The sequence below is a fragment of the Hypanus sabinus genome, chromosome 20 (genome assembly GCF_030144855.1).
Source record: "Hypanus sabinus isolate sHypSab1 chromosome 20, sHypSab1.hap1, whole genome shotgun sequence".
Taxonomy (NCBI): Eukaryota; Metazoa; Chordata; class Chondrichthyes; order Myliobatiformes; family Dasyatidae; genus Hypanus; species Hypanus sabinus.
Genome location: NC_082725.1, coordinates 46,377,221 through 46,393,086, shown reverse-complemented (window position 1 = coordinate 46,393,086; position 15,866 = coordinate 46,377,221). Strand labels below are relative to the sequence as shown.

The window sequence follows — 15,866 nt, the reverse complement described above, 5'->3', positions numbered from 1 at the left end:
GAGTTTTAGATGACATGCTGAATTTATGTAAACTTCTAAGAAAGTGAAGACACTGCGATGCTTTCTTTCAAATGGCACATACATGCTGGTCCCAGGACAATGCTCTGATATGATAACACCCATGAATTTACAGTTACTGAGCCTCTCCCCCTCCAATCCCTAATGAACCTGGTTCATAGGCCCCCAATTCCTTCCTGGTCAATATTCAGCTCTTTGGTTTTGCTGGCATTGAGTGAGAGATCGTTGTGGCACCACTGAACCAGATTTTCAATCTCCCTCCTTGGCTGATTCATCATCACCTTTGATTCAGCCATCAGCAAACTTAATTATGGCATTGGAGCTGCACTTAGCCTCACAATCGTAAGTATAAAGCAAGTAGAACAGGGGGCTAAGCACGCAGCCCTGTTTTGCACCTATGCTGATGGAGATCATGGAAGACATGTTGTTGCCAATTGTTACTGACTGGGGTCTGCAAGTGAAGAAATCGAGGATCCAGTTGCACAAGGAGATATTGAGCCCTGGGTCTTGGAACCTGTTGGTTAGTTTTGAGGAGGTGAGAGTGTTGAATGCTGAGCTGTAGTCAATGAGGAGCATCCTGATGTAAGCATCTTCATTGTCCAGATGCTCTACAGCAGAGTGGAGGGCCAATGTAAGGCATCTGTTGTGATGGTAGGCAAATTAGAGTGGATCCAAATCACTCCCCAGGTAGAAGTTGACTGGCTTCATGACCAACACCTCAAAACACGTCATCACAGAGGATGCAAGTACCACTGGATGATAGACGTTGAGGCAGGTCAGCACCTTCTTCTTGGGCACCAGTATGATCCAAGCCTGCTTGAACAGGTGGGTATCTCAGACTGCCGAAGTGAGAGGTTAAAGATGTCAGTAAACTCTCCAGCCAGTTGATTAGCACAGATTTTTAGGATTTGGCCAGATGTTTTCTGCGGATCAAAGGCACTAGCCAGTTCTGGCACGGACTAGATGGGCCAAAGGGCCTATTTCTGTGACGTGATGGTCTATGATTCTCCACAGAGGCTGCCTGATTTGCTCAATTGCTGTAGATTTCCAGCGAGTGCAAGTCTCTTCCTTGTGTCTGCGGCAATGCATTGGTTGTGTGAGGTGGGCGGTGCTACTGTAGACAGTACAGTTCCCTTGTACTGCCGGGGAAGGTAGTGGATCGCAGCCGCTGAATCGAGGCAATGTTACGACGTGGCTGCTGGGACATGTTGTCCACCGTTTGGTCTCAAGTCCAGGCCTGCTCGACCTTGGCAGGCTCGGCGCTGCTGCGCTCGCAGGCTTACATCGGCGGGCGCTGGCTGGAGGCGGAGAGCGGCGGCGTGTTCGCCGTGCAGGAGCCGGCCAGTGGACAACAGCTGACCACGGTGGCTGACTGCGGGCCACCGGACGCCAGGGCCGCAGTGAAGGCGGCATACGAAGGCCTGCCCGGCTGGAGAGCAGCTACCAGCAAGGTGAGCCCCGGAGCGGGGGGTAGGGGGTACAACCCGCGGCATCCGGCCGCCGGGAACGAGGGGAGCCTCTGGGCAGAGGTCCGGATGGAGAAGGTGGTGATGGACAGAGGTCCGGATGGAGAGGGTGGTGATGGACAGAGGTCCGGATGGAGAAGGTGGTGTTGAGCAGAGGCCTGGATGGAGAAGGTGGTGATGGACAGAGGTCCGGATGGAGAAGGTGGTGTTGAGCAGAGGCCTGGATGGAGGAAGGTGGTGTTGAGCAGAGGCCTGGATGGAGAAGGTGGTGATGGACAGAGGTCCGGATGGAGAAGGTGGTGATGGACAGAGGTCCGGATGGAGAAGGTGGTGTTGAGCAGAGGTCCGGATGGAGAGGGTGGTGATGGACAGAGGTCCGGATGGAGAAGGTGGTGTTGAGCAGAGGCCTGGATGGAGAAGGTGGTGATGGACAGAGGTCCGGATGGAGAAGGTGGTGATGGACAGAGGTCCGGATGGAGAAGGTGGTGATGAGCAGAGGTCCGGATGGAGAGGGTGGTGTTGAGCAGAGGCCTGGATGGAGAAGGTGGTGTTGAGCAGAGGCCTGGATGGAGAAGGTGGTGTTGAGCAGAGGTCTGGATGGAGAAGGTGGTGTTGAGCAGAGGTCTGGATGGAGAAGGTGGTGATGGACAGAGGTCCGGATGGAGAAGGTGGTGTTGAGCAGAGGCCTGGATGGAGAAGATGGTGATGGACAGAGGTCTGGATGGAGAAGGTGGTGATGGACAGAGGTCCGGATGGAGAAGGTGGTGTTGAGCAGAGGTCTGGATGGAGAAGGTGGTGATGGACAGAGGTCTGGATGGAGAAGGTGGTGTTGAGCAGAGGTCCGGATGGAGAAGGTGGTGTTGAGCAGAGGCCTGGATGGAGAAGGTGGTGTTGAGCAGAGGCCTGGATGGAGAAGGTGGTGATGGACAGAGGTCTGGATGGAGAAGGTGGTGATGGACAGAGGTCCGGATGGAGAAGGTGGTGTTGAGCAGAGGCCTGGATGGAGAAGGTGGTGTTGAGCAGAGGCCTGGATGGAGAAGGTGGTGTTGAGCAGAGGCCTGGATGGAGAAGGTGGTGATGGACAGAGGTCTGGATGGAGAAGGTGGTGTTGAGCAGAGGTCCGGATGGAGAAGGTGGTGTTGAGCAGAGGCCTGGATGGAGGAAGGTGGTGTTGAGCAGAGGCCTGGATGGAGAAGGTGGTGATGGACAGAGGTCCGGATGGAGAAGGTGGTGATGGACAGAGGTCCGGATGGAGAAGGTGGTGTTGAGCAGAGGTCCGGATGGAGAAGGTGGTGATGGACAGAGGTCCGGATGGAGAAGGTGGTGTTGAGCAGAGGTCTGGATGGAGAAGGTGGTGATGGACAGAGGTCCGGATGGAGAAGGTGGTGATGGACAGAGGTCCGGATGGAGAAGGTGGTGATGGACAGAGGTCCGGATGGAGAAGGTGGTGATGGACAGAGGTCCGGATGGAGAAGGTGGTGTTGAGCAGAGGTCCGGATGGAGAAGGTGGTGATGGACAGAGGTCCGGATGGAGAAGGTGGTGATGGACAGAGGTCTGGATGGAGAAGGTGGTGTTGAGCAGAGGTCCGGATGGAGAAGGTGGTGATGGACAGAGGTCCGGATGGAGAAGGTGGTGATGGACAGAGGCCTGGATGGAGAAGGTGGTGTTGAGCAGAGGCCTGGATGGAGAAGGTGGTGATGGACAGAGGTCTGGATGGAGAAGGTGGTGATGGACAGAGGTCTGGATGGAGAAGGTGGTGTTGAGCAGAGGTCCGGATGGAGAAGGTGGTGATGGACAGAGGTCCGGATGGAGAAGGTGGTGATGGACAGAGGTCCGGATGGAGAAGGTGGTGATGGACAGAGGTCCGGATGGAGAAGGTGGTGTTGAGCAGAGGCCTGGATGGAGAAGGTGGTGATGGACAGAGGTCTGGATGGAGAAGGTGGTGATGGACAGAGGTCTGGATGGAGAAGGTGGTGATGGACAGAGGTCTGGCATGCATAGCAAACTGACTAGAGCAAATGATACAAGTTTTATACTCCAATACTCCAATATAGGCAGAGGTCTGAATGGAGAAGGTGGTGATGAGCAGTGCCTGGATTGGGGGGGTGGGGGGAGCTGCTGGCTGATGGGGTAGTGGTCTAATTAGGGGTCGCTGATCACTGGGCAGCTGTGAACATAGTACCGTAAGTAAAATCCCTTTGCTCTTTTGAAATGGCTTAACTAGACATTCAGTTGTATCAGAAAATATAATGGTAGAGCTGGCTGTCAGGAGCTGTTCATTGTACATTGTGCATATACGTATTTCATTGGACCTGCCGTTATCATTTTGCAGCAAAACAGCAAGGCTCTTATCTAACATGGACATGTGGAGATGGAAGAAGGGTGTGAGGGTGGTGAATAGAAGGAAGCCAGTTAACTAGTTAAGAGGACCATCAACGGCTTGGAATCTATCAGCTGTGAGGCAGCAGTTCTGCTAGGTGAAGCACAGTGGCAGCTGCTGTTCTATTTAACATGAAGTCGGCCCTCCTTATCCGCGAATTTCGCATCCACGAATTCACCCCAGCCACGAAAACCTAGAAGTGCTCTTCCAGCACTTGTTGTTCGAGCATGTACAGTCTTTTTTTCTTGTCATTATTCACTAAAAAATGCAGTATAACAACTATTTACATAGCATTTACATTGTATTAGGTATTATAAGTAATCTAGAGATGATTTGAAGTATACGGGAGGATGTGCGTGAGTTATCGTGGATCGGAATCAAAAAATCGGAAGTTGTCTTACTAAGTAAGTCAGAACAGGTACATCTGGTATTATTTAGCGTCAGTTAGTCAAATGTTTGCATTTGTATATAGTATGTATTTTACCTTTCTGTGCATATATAAAACACTTAAGAATGTATGTTTCAGCGCCAGGCTCGGGAACAGAAGTTCCTGAGTTCGATCCAGTGACAGACCGCTCCGGAGTGCGCTCTCCACCGTGCCAGGTTGATGTGGAGGATCAAAAACCCAAAACCCAATAATTAAACCACTGTGTTGCTTAGTAATAATTGGAGTTTTCATCGGAGCAGAGCTTTTCTTACTTTATCCTTTAAAATTGTTCCGATTGTTGACCAACGTAACTTAACGCTTTTCCAATGACCGATGGCGTTTCACCTCTTTCCGATTGCTTTATTATTTTCACTTTATTTTCACTCGTTATCGTGATTATTTTCGTGAACAGAAACACTGCGGATTCAGATCTCTGCCGCTGGGTCCTAATGTCCACTGCACCGACACAGGATAAATAAGTTCTTGGGTTCCGCTGGGTCCTAAGGTCCACCGTATTGAGACAGATTGAATAAGGGACTTGAGCATTCGCGAATTTTGGTATCCACGAGGGGTCCGGGAACCAATCCCTCGCGGATTAAGGAGGGACGACTGTACAGCACGGTAACTCCTGCTAGTGGACCTGTTGCAATACGGCTTCAGTGAGCTGGATGCAGTCCTCACCTCCAGCCCTGTGCCTGTTAAGTGTTGACCTGTGACTGCCAATATTGGCTACAGGTGCTTCAGGTTCCTCCCAGATCCCAGCGACATGCAGGATAATTCTAGTGTAGCTTTGGGTGGGTGCAGGAGGTTGATTAAAAAAATTGGAAGAATAAATTGTGGAGGGTTCATGTGAATGGATGCTTAAAGGTTAGTATAAGCCTGATGAGCGGAAGGGCCTGTTTCTGTGCTGTATGATTCTACAATATAAAATAAATCAATTAGTTTAAAACTTCACACACTCCGGATCTTTTCAATTCTTTCAGGTTCCCTGGCCCCTGTCATCTTATTTTAATATGCATGTCCAGACCCTATACACCGCCACCCCCCTCCAGGAGGGCAACAAAGCTCTCAGTTTTTTTCTGGACACCAGACCCAGTCAGTTCCCTGCCACCACCACTCTCCTCTGCCTAGCAGAACTTGTCCTCACTCTAAATAATTTCTTCTTTGGCTCCTCCCATTTCCTTCAATGAAAAAATGTAGCCATGGGCACTCACATGGGTCCCAGCTGCCTGCCTGCCTGTTGGCTACGAGGAACAGTCTGTTGCAAGCCTACGCTGGTGATCATCCCACACTTTTCCTATACTACATCGACAACTGCATTGGTGCTGCTTCCTGCACCCATGCAGAATTTGTTGACTTCATCTACCTTGCCTCCAACTTCCATCCTGCCTTCAAATTCACCTGGTCCATTTCTCACCTCCCTTTTCTCAACTCCTCTGTCTCCGCTGCATCTGCTGCCAGGATATCCTCCTTCAAGGAAAGGGGCTTCCCTTCTTCCACCATCAACACCGCCCTCGGTCACATTTCTTCCATTTCACGCACGCCTGCTCTCACCGCATTCTGCTGCCACCTTACCAGGGATAGGGCTCCTCTTGTCCTCACCTACCACCCCACCAGTCTCCATATCCAGCCATCTCCAATGGGACCCCACCACTGAGCACATCTTTCCCTCCTCCTCACTTGCTGCCCTCCACAGGGATTGTTTCCTATGCGATTCCCTTGTCCATTCGTCCCTCCCCTCTGATCTCCCTCCTGGCACTTATCCTTGCAGGTGGAACAAGTGCTATACCTGCCCCAACACCACCACCATCCCCCCCCCCCCCCACTACCATTCAGGGCCCTAAACAGTCCTTCCAGGTGAGGTAACACTTCACCTGTGAGTCCGTTGGGGCCATGTACTGTGTCTGGTGAAACATAGAGCACATTACAGGCACTTCAGCCCACAATTTTGTGCCAACCATGTAACCTACTCCAGAAGCTGTCTAGAATTTCTCTACTGCATAGCCCTCTATTTTTCTAAACTCCATGTACCTTTCTAAGAGTCTCTTAAAAGACCCTATTGTATCCATCTCTACCACTTTCACTGGCAGTGCATTCCACACACCCACCACTATGTGTGGGAAATTTACTTCTGACATCCCCATTATACATACTTCCAACACCTTAAAACTATGCTCCCTCATGTTAGCCATCTCAGCCCTGGGAAAAAGCCTCTGGCTATCCACACAATTAGTGTCTCTCATCATCTTATACATTTCTGTCAGGTCACCTCTCATCCTCCATCACTCCAAGGAGAAAAGGCCAAGTTCACTTGACCTATTCTCGTAAGGCTTGCGCTCCAATCCAAGTAACACCCTGCCAAATCTCCTCTGACTCTTTCTATAGTATCCACATCCTTCCTGTAATGAGGTGACCAGAACTGAATACAGTACTCCAAGTGGGGTCTAACTAAGGTCTTGCATATCTGTAACATTACCTCACGGCTCTTGAACTCAGTTCCATGGTTGATGAAGGCTGTCACACCATTCACCTTCTTAATAACACTGTCAACCTGTGTAGCAGCTTTGAGTATCCAATAGACATGGAACCCAAGATCTCACTGATCCCTCACACTGTCAAGAGTCTTATCATTAATATTATTTTCTGTCTTCAAATTTGACCTACTGAAATGAACCACTTCACTTCACACTTATCTGGATTGAACTCCATCTGCCACTTCTCAGCCCAGTTCTGCATCCTATCGATGTCCCCCTGTAACCTCTGACAGCCCTCCAGACTATCCACAACACCTCCAACCTTTGTGTCATCAGCAAACTTACTACTTCTTCATCCAGATCATTGTGATTTTTATAAGAGAGGAGGGACCCCAGAGCAGATCCCTGCGGAACACCGCTGGTCACCATTCTCCATGCAGTATACAAACTGTCCACAACCAGCCTTTGCCTTCCATGGCCAAGCCAATTCTGGATCCACAAAACAAGGTCTCCTTGGATCCCATGCCTCATTACTTTCTGAATGAACCTTGCATGGGGAACCTTATCAAATACCTAACAAATCCATATACACTACATCAACTGCTTTACCTTCATCAATGCGTTTTGTTACATCCTCAAAGGATTCAATCAGATTCGTAAGACATAACCTGCTCTTGACAAAGCCATGCTGATGATCCCTGATCAGCTTATGCCTCTCCAAATGCTCATAAATCCTGCCTCTCAGGATCTTCTCCAACAACTTGCCCACCACTGAAGTAAAACTCACTGGCCTATAATTTCCTCGGTTATCTCTACTCCCTTTCTTGAACAAGGGAACAACATTTGCAACCTTCCAATCCTCTGGTACATCTTCTGCCCCTATTAATGATGCAAAGATTATCGCCAAAGGCTCAGCAATCTCCTCCCTCGCTTCCCACAGTAGTCCAGTCCTGGTGACTTATCTAACTTAATACCTTTCAAAACCTTCAGCACGTCCCCTTTCTTAATGTCTGTACACTCAAGCATTTCAGTCCACTGTATGTTATCCCTGCAATTACTAAAGCCCTTTTCACTGGTGAATACTAAAGCAAAGTATTCATTAAGTACTACCTCCTCCAGCTCTATGCACTTTTTCGTTCTCACTCACAATTTGTCCTATTCTCACATGGCTCGTCCTCTTGCTCTTCACATACTTGTAAAATGCCTTGGGGTTTACCTCAGTGCTGCTCGCCAAGGCCTTCTCATGGACCCTTGTAGCCCTCCTAATTTTATTCTTGAGCTCCTTCCTGGCACTTTTATAATTTTCTAGAGCTCCAACAGTACTTAGTTTCTTGAACCTTTCATAAGCTTTTCTTCTTAACTAAATTTTCTACATCATTTGTACACCATGGTTCTTTTACCTTACATTCCTTTCCCTGCCTCAATGGTACATACATCCTATGCAGAATGCCATGCAAATGTTCCCCACTTCCTGCCTAATGGCATCATATTTTCCTCTACCCCAATTAAATGTTTTTCCCAAATTGTCTGCCCCTACCCCCACTCCAGTGCTGTGGTAAAGGAGATAGAGTTGTGATCACTACCTCCAAAATGCTCTCCCACCGAGAGATCTGACACCTGACCAGGTTCACTACCCAATACCAGATCAAGTACAGCCTCTCCTCTAGTTGGCTAATCGATATATTGCATCAGGAAACCAAACTGAACATGCGTAACAAACTCCACCCAATCCAAACTCCTTGCCCTAAGGAGATGTCAGTCAATTTTAGGAAAGTTAAAATCACCCATCACAACAACCCTTTTATTATTGCACTGTTCCAGAATCTGCCTCCCTATCTGCTCTTTGATGTCCCTGTTACTATTTGGAGGGCCCCCTTTCCTGTTTCTGACTTCCACCCACACTGACTCAGTGGGCAATCCCTCCATGACTTCCTCCTTTTCTGCAGCTGTGATACTACCCCTGATTAGTAGTGCCACTGCCCCACCTCTTTTGCCTCCCTCCCTTTCCTTTTTAAAACATCTAAAGGCCAGCACACTCGCTCAGCAGCCATTCCTGCCCGAGTCTTCCAAGTCTCTGTAATGGCCACAACATCATAGTTCCCAATGTGGCCTCCTGTATAACAGTGAGACACGATGTAGATTGGGAGACCGCTTCGCTGATCACCTACGCTCGTCTGCTGGATAAAGTGGAATCTCTCAGTGACCACCCATTTTAATTCCACTTCCCATTCCCATTCCTGTATGTCTATCCATGGCCTCCTCCACTGTCGTAACGAGGCCACTCTCAGGTTGGAAGAACACCACCTCTGGGTAGCCTCCACCCTGATGGTATGAACATTGATTTCTGGAACTTCCAGTGATGCTCTTCCTACCCCCCTTCACCATTTGCCATCCCATTTTCCCTCTCTCACCGTATCTCCTTGCCCGCCTATCACCTCCCTCTGGTGTTCCTCCCCCTTTTCTTTCTTCTGTGGCCCACCATCCTCTTCTATCAGACTCTCCCTTTTCCAACCATGTATCTCTTTCACCAATCAACTTCCCAGCTCTTTACTTCACTCCTCTCCCTGCAGGCTTTATCTATCATCTAGTGTTTCTCTCTCCCTACCCCTCCCCCCACCTTTTAAATCTACTCCTCAGCTTTTTCCTCCAATCCTGCCGAAGGGTTTTGGCCCGAAATGTCAACTGTACTCTTTTCCATAGATGCTGCCTGGCCTGCTGAGCTCCTCAAACAGAGTCTGTCCAGAGTTCAGTACAGAGCAGAGCAGAGCAGTGAGCTGGACTGGCCCGACCCTCGCCTCTGGTCCCAACACCCTGACCCTTTCAATCTGGCCCGGAGCCCAAATTGTCATCCAAGCATCAGGTTTAGTCACATCGATGCGCTCTGGGACCTGGACCCTGACCCCAAGTCCAGTGGGAAGTTGCACACTACTGCTTGCGATGATTGTTTGCTGGAAAAAGAGCAATTAGCAAAGTTCTTAGTTCTTTTCATTGTTGTTGGCACCAATATGTACCACGCCTTCTGACTGTTCACCCTCCCCCTTTAGAATGCTGTGGATCTGGTCATCTGCTGTGTGATCATTGCATCTGGGAGACAACATGCCATCCGTTGTTTCTTTCATGCCCACAGAATCCCTTGTAACAACTGAATCCCCTGTCACTGTTGCATTTCTCTTCTTCCCCACCCCACCAACTTCCCCGGTAGATCATTTCTCTTGCAACGCATCCGCCCCCCCCCCTGCCGCCAGTATCCAGAGTGGTACACTTATTATTGAGGGGAACATCGACAGGGGTACTCTGAACTGGCCCCTTTCCTTCTCCTGACAGCCACCCAGGTACCTGTCTCCTGCAACTTAGAGGTGACTACCTCCCTGTAACTACCTGTCGCCTCCTCATTCTCCCATATGAGCCGAAGGTCATCCAGGTGCAGCTCCTGTCCCTTAACACAGTCTCTAAGGAGCTACAGCTCGATGCACTTCATGCAGATATATTTGTCAGAGAGCCTAGAGTTGCCACATCTCATGCAAAGGACATGCCACTAACCCTGGATCCATTCTCAACACACTAGCTATGTACTATTAAACAATGGAGAAAAAAAAGTTTAGAAGGTACTTCATAATCAGCATGAAATGGTGGGCTGAACATTCAATAAGCAGTTCATTCTCAAAGGGAGTCAAACTTGGCACTGCCTTTGAAATATTGAATCAAGTCGTTAGTGTTTCTCATAAAGAAATAAAACTGGGTAGACCAGCTGATTTCAGCCTGGGACATGGTTTGGATGTTGCAAATGCACACCTAGTCCAGCTGACCTCAATCGTGAGGTAATCACCACAGCTTGACATTGATATCGTCATTGAATCTGATCTTTCATCCAGCCTTCCACTCTGATCCAACAAGTTCCCTGGCATATCTTGTCATTTTTTTCTTCTTCGACAGTTTAACGGGGGCACGACTGCGCAAACGCGTGTTAGTCAGACCGTGAGGCAGGGGGAGTATTTAAAGAGAGCAGTTTGCCGGAGCGGGCGACAGAGTAGTGGGAGACAGAGTAGGAAGGCTTTGTCTCGAGAGGCTTCAGCGAGCAGAGGCTGAGGACGAGCTTCACTCCAAAGGAGAACGTTTCAAAAGTTGAGGCAACATATTGGGTAGGTCGTGGCAGCTGAGATCGGCCCTGTGGTTTGTTCATCCTGCAGTATGTGGGAAATCAGGGATACTTCCAGTGTCCCTGACGACTGTGTGCAGGAAGTGTGTCCAGCTGCAGCTTCTGGCAGACCGCATTGAGCATCTGGAGCTGCGATTGGATTCATACTGGAGCATCCGCAATGCTGAGAAAGTCGTGAATAGCACATTCAGTGAGTTGGCTACACCGCAGGTAGAAAGGGAAGGGGTGGCCACGAGACAGCGTAGCAGTAGACAGGTAGTGCAGGAGTCCCCTGAGGTCCTCTCCCTCCTAAACAGATATACTGTTTTGGATACTGTTGGGGGAGATGTCTCATCAGGGGAAGGTAGCAGCAGCGAGTTCATTGCACCAGGGTGGCTCTGCGGCACAGGAGGGAAGGAAAAGGAGTGGGAGAGCTCTAGTGATAGGGGATTCAATTGTAAGGGCAATAGATAGGCGTTTCTGCGGCTGCAACTGAGACTGCAGGTTGGTATGTTGCCTCCCTGGTGCAAGGGTCAAAGATGTCTCTGAGCAGGGGCAGGACATTCTGGAATGGGAGGGTGAATAGCCAGTGGTCATGGCACATAGGTACCAATGATATAGGTAAAAAATGAGATGAGGTCCTACAAGGTGAATTTAGGGAGTTAGGAGATAAACTAAAAAGTAGAACCACAAAGGTAATAATCTCTGGATTACTACTAGTGCCATGTGCTAGTCAGAGTAGAAATAGGAGGATATCAAATTTCTGGGGCATTGGAACCAGTCCTGGGGGAGGTGGGACCGGTATAAACAGAACGGTCTGCACCTGGGCTGGACTGGAACCAATGTCCTAGGGGGAGTGTTTGCTACTGCTGTTCAGGAGGATTTAAACTAATGTGGCAGGGGGGTGGGAACAAGTGCAGAGAGACAGAGGGGTGTAAAATGAGGGTAGAAGCAAAAAGGTGAAAAGTAAAAGTGGCTGGCAGGCAGGCAAATCCAGGGCAAAAATCAAAAAGGGCCACTTTTCAACATAATTGTATAAGGGCTAAGAGTGTTGTAAAAACAAGCCTGAAGGCTTTGTGTGTCAATGCGAGGAGCATTCGTAACAAGGTGGATGAATTGAATGTGCAGATAGTTATTAATGAATATGATATAGTTGGGATCACAGAGACATGGCTCCAGGGTGACCAAGAATGGGAGCTCAACATCCAGGGATATTCGATATTCAGGAGAGATAGACAGGAAAGAAAAGGAGGTGGGGTAGCGTTGTTTGTTAGAGAGCAGATTAACACAATAGAAAGGAAGGACATTAGCCTGGAGGATGTGGAATCGATATGGGTAGAGCTGCATAACACTAAGGGGCAGAAAACGCTGGTGGGAGTTATGTACAGGCCACCTAACAGTAGTAGTGAGGTTGGAGATGGCATTAAACAGGAAATTAGAAATGCGTGCAATAAAGGAACAGTAGTTATAATGGGTGACTTCAATCTACATATAAATTGGGTGAACCAGTTGGTAAGGGTGCTGAGGAAGAGGATTTCTTGGAATGTATGCGGGATGGTTTTCTGAACCAGCATGTCAAGGAACCAACTAGAGAGCAGGCCATTCTAGATTGGGTATTGAGCAATGAGGAAGTGTTAGTTAGCAATCTCGTCGTGCGAGGCCCCTTGGGTAAGAGTGACCATAATATGGTGGAATTCTTCATTAAGATGGAGAGTGACATAGTTAATTCAGAAACAAAGGTTCTGAACTTAAAGAAGGGCAACTTTGAAGGTATGAGACGTAAATTAGCTAAGATAGACTGGCAAATGTTACTTAAAGGGTTGACAATGGATATGCAATGGCAAGCATTTAAAGATTGCATGGATGAACTACAACATTTGTTCATCCCAGTTTGTCAAAAGAATAAACCAGGGAAGGTAGTGCACCCGTGGCTGACAAGGGAAATTAGGGATAGTATCAAGACCAAAGAAGAAACATACAAATTAGCCAGAAAAAGTGGGACACCTGAGGACTGGGAGAAATTCAGAGACCAGCAGAGGAGGACAAAGGGCTTAATTAGGAAAGGGAAAAAAGGTTATGAGAGAAAGCTGGCAGGGAACATAAAATCTGACGGTAAAAGCTTTTATAGATATGTGAAAAGAAAAAGATTGGTCAAGACAAATGTAGGTCCTTTACAGTCAGAAACAGGTGAATTGATCATGGGGAACAAGGACATGGCAGACCAATTGAATAACTACTTTGGTTTTGTCTTCACTAAGGAGGACATAACTAATCTTCTGGAAATAGTAGGGGACCGAGGGTCTAGTGAGATGGAGGAACTGAGGGAAATACATGTTAGTAGGGAAGTGGTGTTAGGTAAATTGAAGGGATTAAAGGCAGATAAATCCCCAGGACCAGATGGTCTGCATCCCAGAGTGCTTAAGGAAGTAGCATTAGTGATAATTTTTCAAAACTCTTTAGATTCTGGATTAGTTCCTGAGGATTGGAGGGTGGCTAATGTAACCCCACTTTTTAAAAAAGGAGGGAGAGAAAAACCAGGGAATTCTAGACCGGTTAGCCTGCCATCGGTGGTGGGGAAAATGCTAGAGTCGGTTATCAAAGATGTGATAACAGCACATTTGGAAAGTGGTGAAATCATCAGACAAAGTCAGCATGGATTTGTGAAAGGAAAATCATGTCTGACAAATCTTACAGAATTTTTTGAAGATGTAACTAGTAGAGTGGATAGGGGAGAACCAGTGGATGTGGTATATTTGAATTTTCAAAAGGCTTTTGACAAGGTCCCACACAGGAGATTAGTGTGCAAACTTAAAGCACACGGTATTGGGGGTATGGTATTGATGTGGATAGAGAATTGGTTGGCAAGCAGGAAGTAAAGAGTGGGAATAAATGGGACCTTTTCAGAATGGCAGGCAGTGACTAGTGGGGTACTGCAAGGTTCAGTGCTGGGATCCCAGTTGTTTACAATATATATTAATGATTTAGACAAGGGAATTAAATGCAGCATCTCCAAGTTTGCAGATGACATGAAGCTGGGCGGCAGTGTTACCTGTGAGGAGGATGCTAAGAGGATGCAGGGTGACTTGGATAGGTTAGGTGGGTGGACAATTTCATGGCATATGCAATTTAATGTGGATAAATGTGAGTTTATCCACTTTGGTTGCAAGAACAGGAAAACAGACTATTATCTGAACGGTAGCTGATTAGGAAAAGGGAAGGTGCAACGAGATCTGGGTGTCATTGTGCACCAGTCATTGAAAGTGGGCATGCAGGTACAGCAGGCGGTGAAAAAGGTGAATGGTATGTTGGCATTCATAGCAAGAGGATTCAAGTACAGGAGCAGGGAGGTTCTACTGCAGTTGTACAAGGCCTTGGTGAGACCACACCTGGCATATTGTGTGCAGTTTTGGTCCCCTAATCTGAGGAAAGACATTCTTGCCATAGAGGGAGTACAAAGAAGGTTCACCAGATTGATTCCTGGGATGGCAGGACTTTCATATGAAGAAAGACTGGATCAACTAGGCTGATACTCGCTGGAATTTAGAAGATTGAGGGGGGATCTTATTGAAACATATAAAATTCTAAAGGGATTGGACAGGCTAGATACAGGAAGAGTGTTCCCGATGTTGGGGAAGTCCAGATCAAGGGGTCACAGGTTAAGGATAAAGGGGAAGTCTTTTAGGACCGAGATGAGGAAAAACTTCTTCACACAGAGAGTGGTGAATCTGTGGAATTCTCTGCCACAGGAAACAGTTGAGGCCGGTTCATTGGCTATATTTAAGAGGAAGTTAGATATGGCCCTTATGGCTAAAGGGATCAGGGGTATGGAGAGAAAACAGATACAAGGTTCTGAGTTGGATGATCAACCATGATCGTACTGAATGGTGGTGCAGGCTCGAAGGGCCGAATGACCTACTCCTGCGCCTATTTTCTATGTTTCTATAAAGCCCACTAGAGGCTTTACACATTGGCCCTAGGAAACTTCAGCACTGTGTAATGATTGAAATACGGGCAAGGATTTCTCCGTTACTACCAATAGTTATAACTCAGTTGATGAATTAGTACTCCAGCTATCTTGACCACCACCTAGTAAAAGTGATCAGAGCAGTAACCATAAAGAGTATACTTTAGAGGGAATATTTTCATCACCAAGGGTTCTGAAGACCATTAGGATGAGGACTGTTAGTTTGAGAAACATCTTCTCCCCCCACCCGCCCCAAACCAGGCCATGAGACTACTGAACACCCTGCCACCAGCAAGGTCTTGTCATGAATGAAGTGCCGGCAGCGTTGTACTGCTTACTTTTTACTTGTGTCGTAAATGCCCCTTTTGCTAAATATCCATCTTCTGGAATATACTTTATAATATGTAATTTATTTCTGGTAATATTACTGTGTGTTGTGTGTGAGTTATATGCACTGTGTTGTGCACCTTAGTCCTGAGGAACATTGTTTCATTTTGTGATATACATGTATATGATTGAATGACAATAAACTTGAAGTAGTAGACTTGGTCTGTGGCAGGTGGTGAAATAACCAACTTGAGGGGAAAATCTACTAGATACTGTATTTAAAAGTTCCATTTTTGCAGAAATGCTTGCCTGTTTATATAAAAGACCTAACTACAGCCCATCTTCACACCAAATATGCCAAATGAGTTACATGCTGAAAAGATCTAGCACCTCAACACTTGTCATCCATTAACAGCAGCAGAATTGTATTCCATCAACCCATGGGATTCCATTACTCTTATTCGGCCACTATTGAGCCAGAGGATCAAATCTGTAGAAAGCATGCCAGTGATATTGCAGGCTTACCTAAAAACTTGATCATGCTAATGTTATTATTCCAAAAAAAAGAATGTGGATTTCATAGCCAGAATTGTAACTATTAGAATATGTGGTTTTATTTTCTCTGCATAAACTCTATTCACCATTCACTTGATTTTTCTTTGATATTTATATTT

The 15,866-nt window shown here is 47.4% G+C and overlaps 2 protein-coding genes across 7 annotated transcripts in view; both read left to right on the top strand.

The window, feature by feature from the left end:
* The first annotated feature begins 1,094 nt into the window (after positions 1–1,094).
* The window catches only part of aldh5a1 (aldehyde dehydrogenase 5 family, member A1 (succinate-semialdehyde dehydrogenase)), a 39,402-nt gene continuing 24,630 nt past the window's right edge, over positions 1,095–15,866 (top strand). Inside the window, exon 1 of the mRNA XM_059945436.1 lies at positions 1,095–1,469. Within this exon, the coding sequence (XP_059801419.1) occupies positions 1,200–1,469 (270 nt within the window). The 5' untranslated portion in view covers positions 1,095–1,199. The remainder of the gene's footprint in view (positions 1,470–15,866) is intronic.
* On the top strand, positions 1,521–15,863 carry LOC132378494 (uncharacterized). Of its 6 annotated transcripts, none has more exons than XM_059945446.1 (3): positions 3,000–3,145; positions 3,177–3,238; positions 3,425–15,863. In XM_059945446.1, the coding sequence occupies exon 3, from the start codon at positions 12,449–12,451 to the stop codon at positions 13,775–13,777; it is 1,329 nt and encodes a 442-aa protein (XP_059801429.1). In that variant the 5' UTR covers positions 3,000–3,145; positions 3,177–3,238; positions 3,425–12,448; the 3' UTR covers positions 13,778–15,863. The 6 variants fall into 6 exon arrangements, with proteins under 6 accessions (XP_059801430.1, XP_059801427.1, XP_059801429.1 ...); XM_059945445.1 differs by having other exon boundaries at positions 3,015–3,083; positions 3,146–3,238; XM_059945447.1 differs by lacking the exons at positions 3,000–3,145; positions 3,177–3,238 and adding an exon at positions 1,521–1,562 and having other exon boundaries at positions 4,174–15,863.